The following is a 19,116-nucleotide window of genomic DNA, read 5'->3' as shown; positions in this document are numbered from 1 at the left end:
GTGCCCTGTGAAAATCGAATATTTGGAACACTTTTGTAACACATTTCTATAATCAGTGTATCTTTTTTAAATTATAAATACAATAAAAAATTAACAAGAAATTGAGAAGAATAAGCATGATCTTGAATGTTATATCAATATTCTGACACGCATTTCTGTAATTAATGTCTTAATTTCCTATGTATCTTTGGAAGCTTGACGTATTTACGACCTATGGAGAATAGTTTAGGGGTGGTGGCCATGGGTTGTTAATCTTTTTTAATTTCATAATTTGAATTTGAATAACGTGTGTTATTACACAAAACGTATGATGATTTTCTTTATCAAGAGCCCCTTATGTTATCTAAATCTTCGGGAAATTTACTGCGATTAAATTATGTTATTTTGTGTTGATTGTTTATCAGGATGACGACCATTACACTTGGGCCTCATAATACTAAACAAACATTGATTTCAATCAACGCTCACGGGATGAATAATGATGGTCTATTATGTAGTGGATTCATAATCAAAAAGAAAACATACATAAAGGACTTAGTTTAGAATATATGCACGCATTGGTTCAAAATCACCAGAAACTTGTTTCATTTGACTAACTTCAAAATCACCAGAAATTTGTTTCATTTGACTTAGTTCAAAATCACCAGGAAACTTGTTTCATTCGACTTAGAATATTACAGTATTTTGGGTTATATCAGTGTGAATTATGCAAAATATACTCTGTATGAATGAACCTCAATATCATGACTTACTGTTCATCTGTTATTGATCTACAATGAGTTACAGGAGGAAGGTCCGATTTAAAAGTGCATTTATAATCTACAATAAGAAAGAAAGTTTAGTTATGTGTTACACTTATTTTTATATCGTTAATGCATTTGCAAAATGTCCAATTATATAGTACTTAGCGTTTATATAACAAGGTTGTTTCATAAAAACATACATGGTACCCGTGCGTTGAAAAAAAAACCCAACATATACATAGGGTAAAAATACCTTAACGCAATTTTAAAAACCAGCAAATATTCTAAACGTGCAATCGCACTTACCTACAGAGCAAATTTAAGTAGTCTTTGTCTGGGTTCCCTGTACGTTTTTATGGAACAGCCCTTAATCATATTATATATCATCATATAGCTGTTTCTACATCTGCACTGGTGTCATATAATTGACATTAAGTAAATTTTTGTAAGAAAAAACCATAACCACCCCTTGAAGCTAAATGGTCGTTCTCTAACATAATCACATGCACAAGACAGGAAATACTAAAGGTTATTTACATTAAATTGAAAACAACGACGAATAACCCTAACAAGAGTACACACAACATACACAATTAGTACGATTGAAGGTATGTTAGAAGTCTTTAAATCAAAGATGTCTCCGCCTCGTTTTAGACTTATACCTCGAATTTGACATACACGGTCATCTCAGTACCAGAATCTATGACAAACGAGACGATTTTAATTTTGAAATTATCAATTTCCTCCACCTTAGAAGCAATATACCAATTTCACCTGCATATGGGATATACATTTCCCAACTTATTCGGTATTCAAGAGCATGCAGCAACTACTCAGACTTTGTAAAACGTCACCAGTGTCTGAGCAGAAAGTTGATGAACCAGGGGTATGTCAAAGAACGTCTCGTCCTTTATCTAAAAAAGTTCATCGAAAGATATCAAAATCTTGTTGATAAATATTCCGTGTCAACTTCACAAAATTATACACGATGGTTTTGAAGTATAGATTCTGGGTACTGACGTTGTTTATCATCTTAATAACGTGTTATAGTATTCTTTTATTTGTCTTTATGAATATTACTACTACTGTTTAGTCTGTTTTTGGTGGTATCCATATGACGTGGCTCTGTACTTATACATCCCGTCATAGTGTTATTGTTCTAAGATAATTTTTGTATTCTTGTCTTTTATTTTTACTAATATGCTTTGTCTGTATGCCTTTTTGTGTTTATTGTTTACATATGACGTGGCTCTGTACTTATACATCCCGTCATTGTGTTATTGTTCTATGATAATTTTTGTATTCTTGTCTTTTATTTTTGCTAATATGCTTTGTCTATATGCCTTTTTGTGTTTCTTTGTTACATATGACGTGGCTCTGTACTTATTCATCCCGTCATTGTGTTATTGTGCCATGGTAAATGTTTGTTTACATATTTGTTTACATATTTGTTTGTTTTTATAGTGATTAAGATAATGACACAATGCTGACTGTTGTACCCCTATTTTGACATTTTTATCTATTATGTCTGTTTGTTTTGTCCACACATCGTTGTCAATATAATTGAATTTTATGTTACTGTCATACAAGTGAGAGGTTTAGCTAGCTATAAACCCGGTTTTTTCCACCATTTTCTACTTAAGAAAATGCCTGTATCAAGTCAGGCATTTGACAGTTGTTGTCAATTCGTTTGATGTGTTTGAGCTTTTGATTTTGCCATTTGATTAGGGACTTTCCGTTTTGAATTTTCCTCTGAGTTCAGTATTTTTGTGATTTTACTTTTTACTACAAGTATCGAAAAAAAATTTACATTATCAAAGGTCAATGTAAATTAAGTCACTGTTAGATGCATACTGCAAGAAAGACATTTACAGCTCGATGTAAGTACCAACAAAAAAATACTTGAAAATTTTACTACTTTGTTAAATTGATAACCTTCAGGAATGAGTTTATTCAAAGGATCAATGTTGTTCACAGAATTGTTTCTAAGTTCACGGGCTTTATAAACAACACAAACGTAAAAATAAGAATGTGATGTCTCGTTGAAGATAAGAGCTATACTCTTTCAGCCAATTATTTCTTATCAAATCTATATTTCAATTACGGAATTATTTAATGATTTTAATTAATTTGTGGTAAAGAAACCCATGACTAAATAATTTATCAGTAACTCACTTCATTGAAATATAAAACGCAAACGTGTGCTGGAAATGTTTAACATTCATATAAGATCGCAAGTTTGGTAATACAAAAACAATTACTTCTAATCTGAGCAACAGACAAAATTTTATTTCATATATTTTATTACTTAATATGAACTTTAAGCAAGGGTTTTGCAGTGATCACAAGTCCTTTAGCTTTCATTTATTACCAACATTACCAATTATTTAACTTACGTAACAGTATGCCTAAGATATGTACTACTTTCTTGTATGTTTATTCAGAATTAGAGGTTCTCTACCTAAACAGTAAAACTAAAGACCGTCAATATCAGGCTTGACCACAAATTTGTAATCATTCACTAACTATTGAAATTGGAAAATCATTGTTTGAACGGTTCATTAATTACTGCACTTAAACTGTTGGCTGCCGCTCCATTAGTTCGTCTTTTTGAGAACCATATATTTTCTTTTCTAAGATGGACCTTGATCTACCAATCATTTAAACCATTGTCAATTTTGCTCCTACAGTTTTATTTCCTTAGTTGCAAGCAAAAACACCGACATTATCTAAAACTGGATATTTCTGGGAAAAAATTACTAAATATGATGTTTGATTTATTGAAAGAGTTAAACCTTGGCTGCTGATCCCTTTTACGGAATGTCCGAAATGAACTTTGAGATATTGGCCAAAATTTGCAGTTTACTTTTATGTCCTATTTGCGGCAACAGGGACCATGCTAGCTGATGGATATAAATCCTGCGTTCTGGGAAGTATTTTAGAGTAGAGGAATATTCTGAATACTTTCGGAGAACGGACAAACGAATGACAATGACAGACACAAAGTAATGTACCTCAAGGTCAGGTGAGCTAAACCGGTAGGAATGCTGTAAATTATCGGATAGATGTGCACGGGTTTGATAAATCTACCTTAAGTCGAAGTTTATATTGATACACCTTAGAAATATTCTTGAACATGTTGAAGCTCAACCTGCAAATTGTCCTATAATATAGTTACAAATCGTGTTTTGCTGCGAACATGTGTATAACAATAAGCAAACATAGAAGGTGGATTGAATGGTAAATAATCAGTATCCTTTTGTAAAAAATAATGAAATATATGAATGATAAGATGTGGTACATGTATGATAGCCGCTGAGACAACTCTCCAGCAGAGACTAAATGACAAAGATGTTTACAACTATAGGTCACCCTACGGTCTTCAACAATAATCAAAACATATACCGCATAGTCAGTTATAAAAAGCCTCGAAATGATAAATGTTTAATAAAAGACATAGAGAGCATTTCTTACCTGATGAAAGTATTTGACTACTATTGGAGCAAATCTTCAAGAAGCAGGAACAGTCTTCTTGTGATGGTTTACAAAAGCACGGGTTGTTTGGGTTAATCAGAAAATCATAACCTCGTCTGTAATCACATCTGCAGGAAGCATCTGTGTTACGATCTCCTTGGTTATTTACAACTTGACCCTCCTCATTGCAGAAAGATTTTAAAAAGATACAGTTTGTACTGGCATTTGTGTAAAAAATGTGTTGAGATGGCTGATATCTTTCCTTAGAACAGACTACTGCATCTATTCCTCCACGAAGAACTGATTTTCTACCTGTAACGAATAATTTCCCAATGTGTTCAATCACTTCTCAAAATCAAATCTGACAAAATAACTTCTTTTCTGTCATCTTTTATCATTCTAGTATGTGTTTATCACTAATAAGTGTATGTGGTTTCTGGTTTCTAAAATTTCCACAGTACACACAATGTGAAAGAATCATTTTTAAGGGAACTTTTTTATTTGGTTTGAGGCTTCTTACTGTCAAATTACAATTTACACCATCTAATTTAAAATGTAAACAGGATAACATTTTCACAATTTGATACATATACTAAATGTTTGAGGTTCGATTTTAAATAACATGCTTTAGTAAATTGATATGCTATTTAATAACTTGCATGTATATTAGTATTTTTAAACAACAATTGATAAAGGTGTTATGGGCTAGTGTAAAATCTATTACATATTGTTTACAAATAATCAATGTTGGAAATTCATGTATTCAATTATGTTCTTGTACGTTTGATATTCCTTTCGAATATTATTTTGTACAGTCTTTAAATGAAAAAAATAAATAAAATGACTGATGCGTTGACTGATGCTTTTACCTGCTTGTTGAAAGTCAGACCTTGTACAATTTTCAGAATAGCTGTTGATGAGATCATTCCGTAGACACAAATATTTTGATGGATCAGCGCAGTGACTATTCGCACGGAGTCTCCATTGCGCTGGATCAGGGCATTTCAATGGAAATGCTGCACATAAATGTACCTAAAAAAGAAAATGGTGCCTGCTTTCTTTTATTCTTCCTTCATAGGAGGTTGATACCGTTTCAAATTGTAATGTATGTTTTGAGATACATTTGCATGTTGTAGACTGAGATATGATTTAATTGAAAATCATAAAATGAAAAGGTTACCCTGAACTCATCATAGATACCAGGCTTAAACATTTGAAAGCCAGCCGAGAGTAACATCTGGGTCAATAACCATAATGCGACTCAAATTGAGGAACACAAAAATAGTGTCTTAACAAACAATATCTGTGTAGTGATATGTAACATGATACAATTGTTAACAAGTAACTGACATTAACCATTTGTGCTGATTTCGAGAGCAGAGAACCATCATAAAGGTGTACAAACTAAGGAGTTATTCAATGTATGAAAAAGACTAAATTTGCAAAGAACTTATTATGTGAGAAAAGTGATTTTCTACTTTGAGCAGCCGCATCACAAAAATCTTTTGGAAGTCTGCTAAGTTATGAAAAAAAAAACGAATCTCAATTGGTACCCGAAAATTCAACCAAATATGTTAGACACTCTGCGTCGAAACGAGACATTTGACATATGCAATTTTACGATATGAGCAGAGAAATTGAGGAAATATATACAATTACCGCCTAATTAAAATGAATTGCACATATGTAGCTATCTACAAAAGATTCATCAGTATGTTGTCATATCCTTTTTTTTTGCATTCAATAATTTATTAGCTAAATTGGTTTTATCAAAGATAAATGATTGTATGATAAAAATTTATCTACAAAATATTGAATTACAGGTCAGAAGTATTGTTTCATTCTAAAATATGAATTGTCAAAATAATTTCCGAAATATGTTTACCAACGTTATTGTTAAATAGTGTTTGATACCATGAAAATTGCAAACTTAAGATAGGATTCTGAGAGTATGTATCTCAAATTGTTAGCTCAAATTTTGCCGGAAAATCACTTTCTAACGCTTCAGAAAAATGTAATTACATCTCACGCTAAAATCGATACACAGAACAAAACCATAAAAATCAAACAGATATTTAATTCTCAGCATTTATATAATTTCAGATTTGATGTCACAAGACATTTTCTTTCAGCACTACATCATCATAAACGAAACCAGTAAAATTGCCTCTTGATTGCTCATTATCATATGAAAAAACGTTAAGTTCAGGGAACATTAATGTAAGACACGTATAATCTACATTCCTCTGAGCCGTCATAAAGGAAAAAAACTTAATTAAAGGTAACAGTAGTATACCGCTGTTCAATAGTCGTGAATTGATTAAGCGAAAACAAATCCGGGTTACAAACGCCAACAGCGGGAAACACATCAATTATAAGAGGAAAACAACGGACAAAAACAGAACTACTGAACTGCAACAAAAACAAACGCCAACATACATAGAAATGGACTATTTGATAACAACTGACATCGTGCAGGACATTTTAAGAAAAAAATACTGGAAAAAATGGTGAGTTAAACCTAGTTTTAAGGCTAGCCAAACTTCATGATCATATGCCAATGTTAAAGATACCGCTGACATGACAACACTATGTGACAGGAATATAGTATAAACAAACACAGGAGCTCTCAGCACAGAAAAAATACATAAATAAATATTTCAATAGTACATTACAACATGTACACCACAGAATAACAACGGGCACATGCCATGAACTTACGACAGCACACCAGGACACCACAAACGAAGTATAAACTGCGTGTTACAAGAATTAATCAACGCCACCAAAAGTAATGTATTTTTTGTGACGTTTATATTATCACAGATAAATTTCTTTAAATAAAATAGATTTTTGTTTATAGATACGTACAAAAATACTAATTATATGTATATATATTTAAGTTGGAATTAAGTTGGTAATGGTGATATTTTATGTATTTTTTAAGCATGACAAGAATATTAAAATTGAATTTTGTTTTTAATGGTGTTATTATTTTTATCTTCTAACCATGTCGGTTTTGCTTCTAACCCAAAATTCTGCATCATCAAAACAATCCTGTATATATAGTAGCTTTAAACTTAAAGTGATTTTAATGAAATAGCTGATTTTCATCTTACCTTTAACATGCATATAGGAAATATAAACAAAGTAACTGTAATATAATGCATGAAAGACAAAAAGGTAAACACACTTGAAAACAACAACATCAAACAATAACACTGTAGACGAACAACGAGTAACCCTACTTTGCTTACAAAACTAAATATGTGAAAAGTACCGAATATACAGAATTCAAACAACAATAAGAGATAACACAATATCTAACCGGACTAACATATTTGTTTTTTGTTCATTTTTTTGTACATTAATTAGGCCTCTAGTTCTTGTTTGAATTGTTTTACATTTGTCATTTCGGGGACAATTTTAGCTGACAATGCTGTAGGGGCTTTGCTCGTTGTTGATGGACGTACGGTAACATATAGTTGTCAATGTCTGAGTTATTTGATCTCTTGTGAAGAGTTGTCTAATTGGCAATCATACCACATCATTCTTTTTTATATTAACAGAAACATCATAACTAAATATATGAGTGATGGATGTATAAATACAGAGACATTTCGTATAACAATGCGAATTCACCCTGGCAAAATAGTCATATTCGGGAATAGGTCACGTTCGGTACTTAGCAGACCAGATGACGTAGATGATAAACTTAAACAAAATCAGACAAATCTTGTATCTAATATGTCAAAGTAATGAGATGATAATGAAACCCTGCCTTAATAAACATTCATATAAGATTTGTTCTCAAATATGTACTTTAGCAATAAACTTTTATAAACCTGAAAAAATACCCAAACAAGAGGTACATATGTACCTGTATCAATCACCTGGTGAAACAGTTGCTAGTTTGTCAATAAGGACTTAAACAAGAGGTACATATGTACCTGTATCAATCACCTGGTGAAACAGTTGCTAGTTTGTCAATAAGGACTTTAACATGCACATACTTGAATAGTTCTATGTGTTGCTTATAATTTTTTAATTTAGATATGTAAACTAGGTCCTATACCTTTTTAGATAACATAAAAAAAGACCAAAAAAAAAACCCCAGAAAAAGCAACATGTCAGGTACAATAACTCAAACACAGGTTAAAAGATTTTTGGGTTATTGGATGGATCTTGTCAAAATAACACATAAAAAAAGGCGAAAATGGGTTAAAATGTTTATTTCAGGGGAGTAACTCAAAACGGACTGACAAATACTTTCGGACATTTTAATGGAAAACAGATCTTGTCGTGATTAGAATTTTTGAAATAAACCTTTTTGACCGAACTCCTATTCTACGAGTATTTGTTACATGGTGTGTCAGAGACCAAACAACGATATAAATGGATTTTACTGATCCCATATATATCGTTTTAGGTCACTAGCACACTGTGACGAATCTATTTTACCGAGTATCTTAACATGTGCTATTTAGACTAGTGGCCTATCAAAGTGATCAAGTCCTCAATACCGTTAGTATTAAGAAACTACTTCCATTGGTCTGTACAAAAACAAATGCCATTATATGTTTTATGAGTTTACTTCAATCGTTTGTCATCAATTTCTTTGTCTGTCAAAACCTTTCAGATTTTTTTCGACACCGTGTTGATTTTATAAAGAGGCAAAACACCACTACTAACCTAGTATTGAAATAAGCCGCGCCTTAGAACCCTATATGTGATATATGTAATATACACGGTCTCACCGTGGTTGCTTGAAACCAATCATATTCATTAAAATGTATAGGAGGTAAGATAAAACAACTTACAACTGATTAATATAGATATTGTATTGGCAATTACTCCAAAACAGGTCGAAATTTTGTTTCTCCAATTTTCAGGGTAGATACGTTTCGGTGTGCGAGTCATTGTTTTGCAATTAACATCTCCAAAATGAGTCATCAAATTGTTCGCCAATGTATAGGGTTGATACGTCTTGACGCGCTGAATATTTCTGCATCTTAAACTTTTAACCTAGCGTTCATAGTTTTTGAAACGAATTATGTCATGTCAAACATGTACCATAACCATTTCGTACCCCCCTTTCCCATTTCATACCCTAGAAAAAACATTTCGTACCCTGACCATTTCGGACATCATGGAGTATTTACATGTATACCACTTCGTACCTCATGAAATATTGATATGTATACCATTGCGTATCCATATAAGATTTATATGTTTTTGATTTCTTGGTGAAAACTGTCTCATTGAAGTGTGTCATGTCGTATCTTCATGATGAATGATTTATACGTATACCATATGTATACCATTTCGTACCTCATGAAAAATTTGTATACATGCCATTTTGTACCTAATGGACGATTCGTATGTATACGATTTCGTATTTCATGGCAGAATTGTATGTATACCATTTTGTAGCTCATGGAAGATTTGTATGTATACGATTTCGCACCTCATGGAAGATTTGTATGTATACCATTTCGTACCTCATGGAAGGTTTGTTTGTATGCCACTTCGTACATCATGGAAGATTTATAAAGACACGCGCCGTACTGGCGTATTGTTTTAAAAACGTTTATTTTAATACACGCGCCATTTGAAATTATGACGTGTGCCTAAATATTGAGACATATTCAATTGATTATCGTAAGGTTTAGTTGAACCTAAATATATATTTGATATGCATAGATATGTTTTGTAAATAATCCTTTTAGAAAACATACAATAAACATTAAAAGAAAAAATATCTACCAAACGTTTTTGAAATTTATAAGGTCAGATACAATAATACAAAATAAATGAACTTATATTTTCTTAAATTAAAAAAGGCAAAGCAAGGTCTTTGATTGGTCACATAAGGTTCAAATTATCATGCTAACATTTTTAGTCATGCCTTCTTTCTTGGGTGAAAATCAGCTTGTGTCCCTTTTCACTGCATTTCCTGACAAAAACAACCGTTAATAGCTAAAAACATTTGCAGATAATTATTCTTTTGATGGCTATTTAACATCATGTTTTTAGAGTTGAAAAAATTAATTTAGGAGAAATTCTGTAAACAAACAAAGTGTTATTGAAACTATTAAAGTTTCCAAGTGCTGCTTAATCAAACCAACTATCAGTCTTTATAAAATTCCCACGGCTGGATGCATTTTATTTATGATGTTTATGTTATATTATAAAAATTAAAAGCATCTCAAATTTTTTATATCTTAAAAAAATGAGAATTTCTACAAATATATAGTACGAAAAAGTAAACACGTATTTAGTCCATGAGGTTCGAAATGGTAGATGCAATTGACCCATAGGGTACTAAATGGTTTTTATCGGGGGTACGAAATGGTAAATGCTGGGTACGAAATGGTAATTTTGGGTACTAAATGGCAAAGATACGAAATAGTCAAGGTACGAAATGACTTGCTGCCTTTGAAACATTGGCAAAAATGCCACAACAGTAGACAAATCAACATTCAAGGCAATAACTCAAAATCAAATAAACAGATTTCTCATTTGTTTTATGGTAGATAGCTGTTGTTACTATTACAATTTTAATCCCATCAGTTTTTTTCTAATTGCTATAGTTTTAGGGATATTAGCCAAAACTTAAGCTTAATCCTATGTTCATCTTTTTTAAAATATACAGCCATATTGGTTAATCAACCACAACAAAAATCACATATGTTATGGTTGACCTTCTACAGGAGAAGCACACAAACTTTGATGTCAATCTATTTAGCAGTTTCAGAGAACTAGAATTTTAACTAAGTATGTACATGTAAGGGCAACTGACTGATAGACCCATCAATGTATTACTGCCGTAGCTTATTGTATCAAAATCCTAGACTGCTAGTAAAATTATTTATCCAACCAATTAGTCATTTGTATTCAAGATAAACTGTTAGTTGTTTTGTTCTTTAACAACACAAACACCAACAAAAGGAATATGTTTTGTACTTTTACATAGATCTGTAAATATAGATAACTATACTTAGTCGACTTACCAAAGTCATGAGTTTGAATAACATTGCTGTTGATTTAGATTCCTCTTTTACTTTACACTTTGACAGTGCAGCTATACATGTACAAATCTACAAAACATGATTGATACAATAATACGTAATCAATTGTTGTCCAAAATAATTATCTTATTTATGTCTATTTTCTTAAATATGAAAGGCGATAGAAATTTAAAATCCGATATGACTTCTATTGAGAAACATGTAAAGTACAAGAAATTTTAAAGCTATTCAAGTTTTTAAATAGATTGAAACCTACGTATGTCAATATTTAAATGATCAATGGTCAGTTACGTTCCATTTACGGAATAAGAAAAAAAAAGCATTAATGTATTCTTGTGAGGGGCCTCCAAAATCAATTTACCTACGCCGGACATTTTTTCAATCCCGTTTTTAGATTATTTAGTTAGACGGTATAAAAAAGACAATCGAGGGAATAATTTGGGTATCTGGATAAAAAAGAATTCATTTAAAAAAATAACTTTAATTTATAATTTCGATTTGGATTCCTTGAATGCCATAAACTCATACATTTATAGTTGTGCTAATTTCCAGTGCATTGTGTGGATTGTACAAAATCAGAAGACTCCTTTTACATTATACAATTGTATCCATGCAGTAACGGTTTTAAAAGAAACCTTTCGTTTGTTAAAAAACCACAATGTTTTCTTATACCCGTTGGTGATTTAACAATGATATATCTAGGAACACAGAAAGAATATGTGACATCCATGCACTTTTTTCAAGTACTAGTATCAATGAGTTTAGATAGTTTGTTGTACATTAATTTCTTAATTCTTGCATAATTTTTAGACATAAAAAGATGTGGTATGGGTGCCAATGAGACAACCTTCCATCCAAGTCACAATTAGCAAAAGAAAACCATTATAAATCAAAGTACGACCTTCAACACGAAGCCTTGGCTCACACCAAAATTGTAGGTTTAATAATAATCCGTATTTTTTATTAGCTGATAACAATCGCTAGACGTTTCAAAATCTAATTGTACTCGTCCTGAAACGTTTCAAATATGTTTTGTTTTTATCAACAAAATCATATTTAGGAATTGTTTAGATACAAACCAATTAAAAAACTTCAAAGACAACTATTGGTCATATACAAAAAATTTTACCTGTCAATAAACTCATCATTGATACTCGATCTAGTGTGCATGAACATTTTAGCTGTCACAACGTAACATATGAGGAGGAAATGAGGTACACATGGCTTTAAAATTATTAACTCTACGTGTTACTTCTAAGACCAGAAATTATACTTGTATCAACAAATACGTCACGTCTTTAAGTTCGCCTAAACTTTTTGATGAAATATGTTAAAATAGCAAACCCACTTAAGAAAAGGAGTCGGATAGAGGTAAGGAAACATGAGAACGATGAGCGGGAAGTGGATGTTAGGGAAGGGAAGCCGGAGTCAGGGAGAAGGGAATTTGAGTCAGGGGGAAACTGGGTAATTAGAATGACGGGTTGGGGGCAAAAAAATGCGATTTTCTGGGAAAATGTGCTTCACCGATTTTCGGCCAGGAGTAAGGAGGAAGAAAGTAGGACTTTGGGGAAGATACGTTTGAATCAGGGACCCATGTCGACGACATTTTAGTTGTCCTTTTTGTACATTCATTAACCAGATACTCGATGAATTTTCGCGATCGTGTACGAACTATACAACCATTTGGAAAACCATTGTTTCATGATTAAACATGGAATAATTATCCTTTAAAATTCAACAAGAAATGACACGCTAACATTTCTCGAGTGATCCTTACTGATCATACTTGAATTTATGCTGAAAATCTTGTAAAACGTTATACAACAAGTATAACATAACATTAAAATTTTTAATGATCCAGGTATATAGGGTAAAGTACAGTCTAACCCTGTCAGACGGACATTGACGCCTTAATTTTTATGTTCACCAAATTGAGATAATATTACATTAAACTTAATGTCTGAGAAACAAAACTAACCAATAAAAGTAAATTTTGACCACGGTATCATGAACAAGAGTTCAAGGTCAGATGAACTCTACCAGACAGATATGTGCACATTGTGCACCCTTCAATCATTCCATAACCACATATAGTTTGATATATCGCTTAACGCATCCGAGAAATGGACTTCAAATGAACATTTAGCAATAGCAATCGTTATCAAATAGTCCGTTACTATGTATGTTGGCGTTTGTTTGTTGCAGTTCAGTTTTTCTGTTGTTACGTTGTTTTCCTCTTATAGTTGGTGTGCTTCCATCGGTTTAAGTTTGTAAACCGAATTTGTTTTCGCTTAATCGATTTATGACTATTGAACAGCAATATACTACTGTTGCTTTTATTTTTGAACCATGAAAATGAAGCCAGGGTTAGTTAAACTCTGCCAGATAGAATTGTATACCTTACGATCATTCTATACACCAAATATAGTTGATATAATGCTTATTGTCTCAGGACAATGAACGAAAACACAAAAAAAAAACACTCATAAATGAACCAGAAAAAATAGGTCAATGTCAAATAAAACCTCCTATAAAGACATGTTCACTTTACTTTAAACATATTTTATTTCAAAAATCATGTACATGACATATAAATATCAATACAGTAATACATTAATACAAAGGGATTCGGAAACAACAATTCCCTTATATAAATCCGTCTCCCTGTCAAAAAGAAAAAGGGAAATAACTGCAAATAAAAGGTTAATTTTTTTTTCGTCAGATCTTTCCTATATATATGTACCGGCGGCGGTATGTGTTTCCAGGACTATGTCAAGACTGTCTCACCCAAATCGCGATTCTAACCATAAAATTATACTTTTATCAACAAATACGTCACGTCTTTAAGTTCGCATAAACTTGTTGATGAAATATGTTAAAATAGCAAACCCACTTATTCCAAATCGCTTTGAATCTACTAAAATTGTTGCACTTGTTTAAAGAGGAGTAGATTGTCCTCTTGTCTGAGAATAACGCTGCTAAACACGAGTGTTTTTATATTGTATTGGAACGGAATTGTTTCTATCGTACGTTTTCGAACAAGGGAGTAATTATTACACTCGAAAAGAAAATGCTTACTGCTCCCGATTCTGTTTTTACTTTCAACAAGATTTCTCTTAAATAAATGTTCATTTAGATTATTGCAATCCATTCGAAGTCTGGCATGAAGTATTTGTCCCTTCCTGTCTCCATAAAAATAATAATTTGGTATTTTACTTACGTTTTGATTAAGGTAACGTTTAAGTGTAAACTTAGATGGAATTAAGCTGATATCGTCTGGAATAGCATTCCAGGATCGAATAACTGATAGAAGAAAAGATTTCTGATAAAATGCTGTTCTACACTTTATATGTTGCGTGTCATTCTTTCGTCTTGTGTCATAGTTATGAATATTAAACAATTGTTGAGGGATAATACCGCTTAGATAATCAGGGGTCTTATTGTGAAACATTTCATGAAATTTTAGAATTTTGTGTTTCTTACGTTTTTCTGATAGTAACTCCCATCCCGTTTCGACGTATAATTTGTTTAAGGATGATAACTTGATACCACCAGTAACTATCCTAGCCGCTTCAACTTGCATATTTTCTTGTTTATCACTTAAAGTGTCTGGAATATTGTCCCAAATAATAACTGTATATTCAAATAAAGGTCGGATAAAACTTAAATATATAGCTTGTAAATACTTTCTTTTCAATTTGAATTTAAGAGCACGAAATAAATTTAATCTGGGTGTTATCTTTTCAATTATTTTATTGACATGAGAATGCCACGAACCATCCTCATGAAAAATTAAACCAAGGTGTTTGTGGCTTTCTACTTCCGAAATTATATTATCATTCATATAAAGAGGGGGGTGATGGGGTTTTACTGATTTCTTAGAAATAGTCATAGCTTCAGTCTTTTTTGCATTAAAGTTTACTGGCCATTGGATTGACCAATTGTTGATAGTCTCTATATCAGAATTAAGTTTGCTCGCTGCTGCATATTCATCTTCAACTACTATGAAAAGGGAAGTATCGGCATATAGTTTTATATTAGAGTCTATGTCGCTTACAATGTCATTTATATATACTAAGAAAAGTAAGGGGCCTAATATTGATCCTTGTGGGACGCCAGCATTTACACCAAAAGTATCCGAGGATTGACCAGGAATAACAACTTTTTTGTTTCCGATTTGACAAATAGCTCATAAACCACTTTAATAGGTTTCCTCTTATACCAATATTTCTAAGTTTATAAATTAGACCTTCATGCCAGACTCGATCGAAATCACGACTTATATCAAAAAAGACAACACGAATCTCTTCTCCTGAGTCAAGAGCTTTGCCAAATAAATCTGTTATGTGTAAAAGTTGATTAATTGTAGAATCTCCAGGCATGAAACCTGACTGGGCACTTGTTATTATATTATGTTTTGTCAAAGTTAAAGAAATGCTTAAAAACAAAACGTTCCATACTCTTACCAATGATAGACAAAAGTAATATCGGCCTATAGTTTGACACCAGTTCCCTATCACCACTTTTGAATACTGGTATAACGCTTGCTAACTTCCAGTTTTCAGGATAAACAGCTTCACTTAAAGATGTATTGAAAAACTGAGCCAGGGGCCTACTTAACTTTCGAGCAGCATACTTCAGAAGCCTACCGCTAATTTCATCAGGGCCCGTCGCTTTAGTGACATCTGACGTAGACAAATGATCAAACACTCCCTCTTCGGTTATTATAATATTGTTTAAGACTGGTATATTATCGGACAGGGGGTATTAGGGAAAGACGCTTTAGAATCAGCAACGGTCGTTTGCTTACAAAAGAAGAAATTAAATGTATTTCCTTTTTCATTATCGTCTTCTTTATCTTCATTATTTACTAACAAAAGGGGGGGGGGGGGGTGTAATTTGACGCTTTCGAAGGCTGCTCGGAAAGATTTCTCAAAAGCTTCCACCAATTCTTTACATTTGTTTCTGGGTTCTCTAATATATTTACTTGTTTGTTGAAAAAGTCAAGTTTAGCTGTTTAAATTTATGCACTGATTCCTAACATATCGAAATTGCCGCCAAGAATCAGCAGTATTTTTCTTTTTTGCCATTTTATGGAGTCTTTTTCTGCGCCGAATTAGTTTTTTTTATATGACCAGTTAGCCATGGCGGGTCTTGAGATTTAACTTTGACAAATTTACAAGGTATATGTTTTGCAGCTATTAATAATATAGTTTTGGTAGTGTTTGTCACGGCAACATTTACTTCATTATTATTAATAATATTATCCCAATTGACTTCACTTAGAACAAATTTATAATTAGTCAAGTCTGCGTGATCATAGTCCCAAATCTCCTAACTAAAAACTTTTTTGGTGTTTTTTTAATGTTTATAATTCCACTCACGGGACAGTGATATCTTACGCTAGCTTCCAAAATGTTACCACCGACTTCAGTGTATAAAAGTATGTCAGGGTCGTTTACTAAAATAAATCCAGTAAACATGAACTGGTTTCGCAAAAAAAATATCGGCTTTTCAATTGCTTGATTCAGACCGTTTTGCAAAATGATATTTGCAAGTTTTGTGTTACATGTACGACAATTCAACAAGTTTTCGTTGAAATCGCCCGTTACTACTATTTTATCAATACCCGAATTGAAAGCAGTTTCTATGGACAAATTTATAATATCCCAGTATTGCGCATTAGAATCAGGGGGTCCGTAAAATACTCCATACACACATTTACATTTTTGTGTGTTAATTTCTATCCAAAGACACTCAAGATTTGGTATTTCAAGATCATGACGTCGTTTACTTGGTATATTTTCTTTTACATAAACTAGAACCCCACAAAATTCTGTCTCCATCCCAATCCTTTCGACACGGGGTCTTAAAATTATCTAACTTTAATTGGATATCAGCAATATCGGACTATAGCCATGTTTCGGTAGGTAAGATTAGGTCCCAGTCCCCCAGCTCAGCTTCAACTATTGATTTTTTAGGAGAAGACTTTGTATGTTTATGCATGAGAAAGACAAAAGATCTTTATAACGATAAAAATCCAACATATCAGTTGAACTATCATTATGCAAGCAGTTGTATGGTGAATCTGACGTTGGACCTGGATTTAGTTCGATATCCCCTGCCGTATAAATAATAAGAAATAGATATAAAGATAAATGACAAATCGCTAAACAAGTGTCTTATATAAATTCATATCTACCCAACAAAGGATTTTTTTTTTTTTTTTCTAAAAATCATCTGCTACTTATTACATACGAATTCAAACTTGAGAGCAAACATGTAGAACAACTTTGATTTTCTAGATTTGTTTTTGATTGAAAGTATAGAAATATTGTGAGAGCCTTTGTGCCAATTTGAGCAAGCATATTAACTAATATAACGGTTTCTTAGTCGATCGAGTGAGACAGTCGAGTAGACCTGACATAGTGTAGGCCAACACCTGCTCCATATGTATTTATATATATGTTCACTTTACAATCATTCCATAACGAAAATACAGTTGACCTTCTGCTTATGGTATCTTATGAAAACTCTATCTTGATCAATGAACCACGAAACTAGGTAGAGGTCAGGTACGCTGTAAACCCCATCTAATGGATAATTACACCTTGCAATGATATCGCGGCTAGGTGTTTATCTACTAAGTATGCAATTTATTTTGCATCTTAAGTCTTATGAAATTAACGTGGTGACAGTTTGAAACCTTCTGTATTAAATCTAATATACATTATTCATTTGAAAAAAAAAATCAGATGTCCTTAGTAGTTTCTGTCGTATTCGTGGTGTCATTGCCGTTTATATTATTTTCATTTTCAACTGCAAATTACATGAACTGTACTATAAATGAAGTTTACTTTTCAGCTGTTGCATTGTATAAATCATAATTTTAAGCAGTTCATTTGCTTGCTGTAAACTTACTTACCATGAGATCAAAAAGCAAACGTTAACGATTTCTGCATTCATGTTTTTGGTAAAACACACACCATTTGCTTGCCTACCTTTTGTGTACATGCAAGTGTAATTTTGGACTTTTCAGTCTAAAAACGAAACTAAATTTTCTATTGGCGTACATAATCACGTGTTCGATATATCTGGTAACTTGAGATCCCACTCCACTTGTGAATGACAACTCGTACCTTTATCATTTCGTACTAAAGCAGCTCATTCCCTTTCTTTCCCTTCTCGTATATGCGTAGCGAGGGGTAATTTAAACAATTATATACAAGTTATAATATCTATTTATTTATTATTTGTGCTTTTTTTTGTAAAATAATATGATCCAGGTGTAACCTGTGAAAAAGGAAGAAGTTCATGTAGATATCGATTTGCATACTGATGTTAGCCATGAACAGTATTACTGGGAATTTTAATTTTATAATGACTTATTTCTAAGGCATCAATTAATTTACATTTATCAAATCATGACATCATTAAAAACATCGCTACATGTATCCTTTAAAAACAATCAGTTATTCTTGAGATGTTTTACATTTATTTAGATTAGCCGTTACCTTAAGAAAACAGTTGTGTTGGAAATGAGCAAGTGCATATAGCGAAAAAAAGACAAAAACACCTTTCGAAATTAAAGTACTGACATACTTATCACACGGATAACTTTCAATTGGTGTTAAATTAAACCCTCGTAATTTGATAGAAACACACAAATGTTGGACTATTTGTTCTATTTTGAAATGTATGCATTGTAAATATTTTGTCGGACAAACACGGGCTGTACATGGAGATTATTTAAATAAGAAAAGACAGACGTTTTTGGATTTAGCGATTCACGCCTTCTAGTCAAGACGAATTATAACAGAGTTCAGTTTAAGGTACGACGGAAAAAAAAAGCAAAGTACATCCCAAAT

The 19,116-nt window shown here is 32.3% G+C and overlaps 1 protein-coding gene across 1 annotated transcript in view; it reads right to left on the bottom strand.

Moving 5' to 3' along the window:
* Positions 1–18,288, bottom strand: part of LOC127726788 (uncharacterized) — an 85,925-nt gene extending 67,637 nt beyond the window's left edge. Inside the window, exons 1-5 of the mRNA XM_052234243.1 lie at positions 18,174–18,288; positions 11,231–11,317; positions 5,087–5,249; positions 4,218–4,529; positions 753–819 (exon numbers count right to left, since the gene is read on the bottom strand). Of these exons, the coding sequence (XP_052090203.1) occupies positions 753–819; positions 4,218–4,529; positions 5,087–5,249; positions 11,231–11,317; positions 18,174–18,176 (632 nt within the window). The 5' untranslated portion in view covers positions 18,177–18,288. The remainder of the gene's footprint in view (positions 1–752; positions 820–4,217; positions 4,530–5,086; positions 5,250–11,230; positions 11,318–18,173) is intronic.
* Positions 18,289–19,116: the final 828 nt, after the last annotated feature.

Source organism: Mytilus californianus, unplaced genomic scaffold (assembly GCF_021869535.1).
Source record: "Mytilus californianus isolate M0D057914Y unplaced genomic scaffold, xbMytCali1.0.p SCAF_18, whole genome shotgun sequence".
Classification (NCBI taxonomy): Eukaryota; Metazoa; Mollusca; class Bivalvia; order Mytilida; family Mytilidae; genus Mytilus; species Mytilus californianus.
Note: the sequence above shows the minus strand (reverse complement) of the source record. Positions and strands in the feature narration are given on the sequence as shown.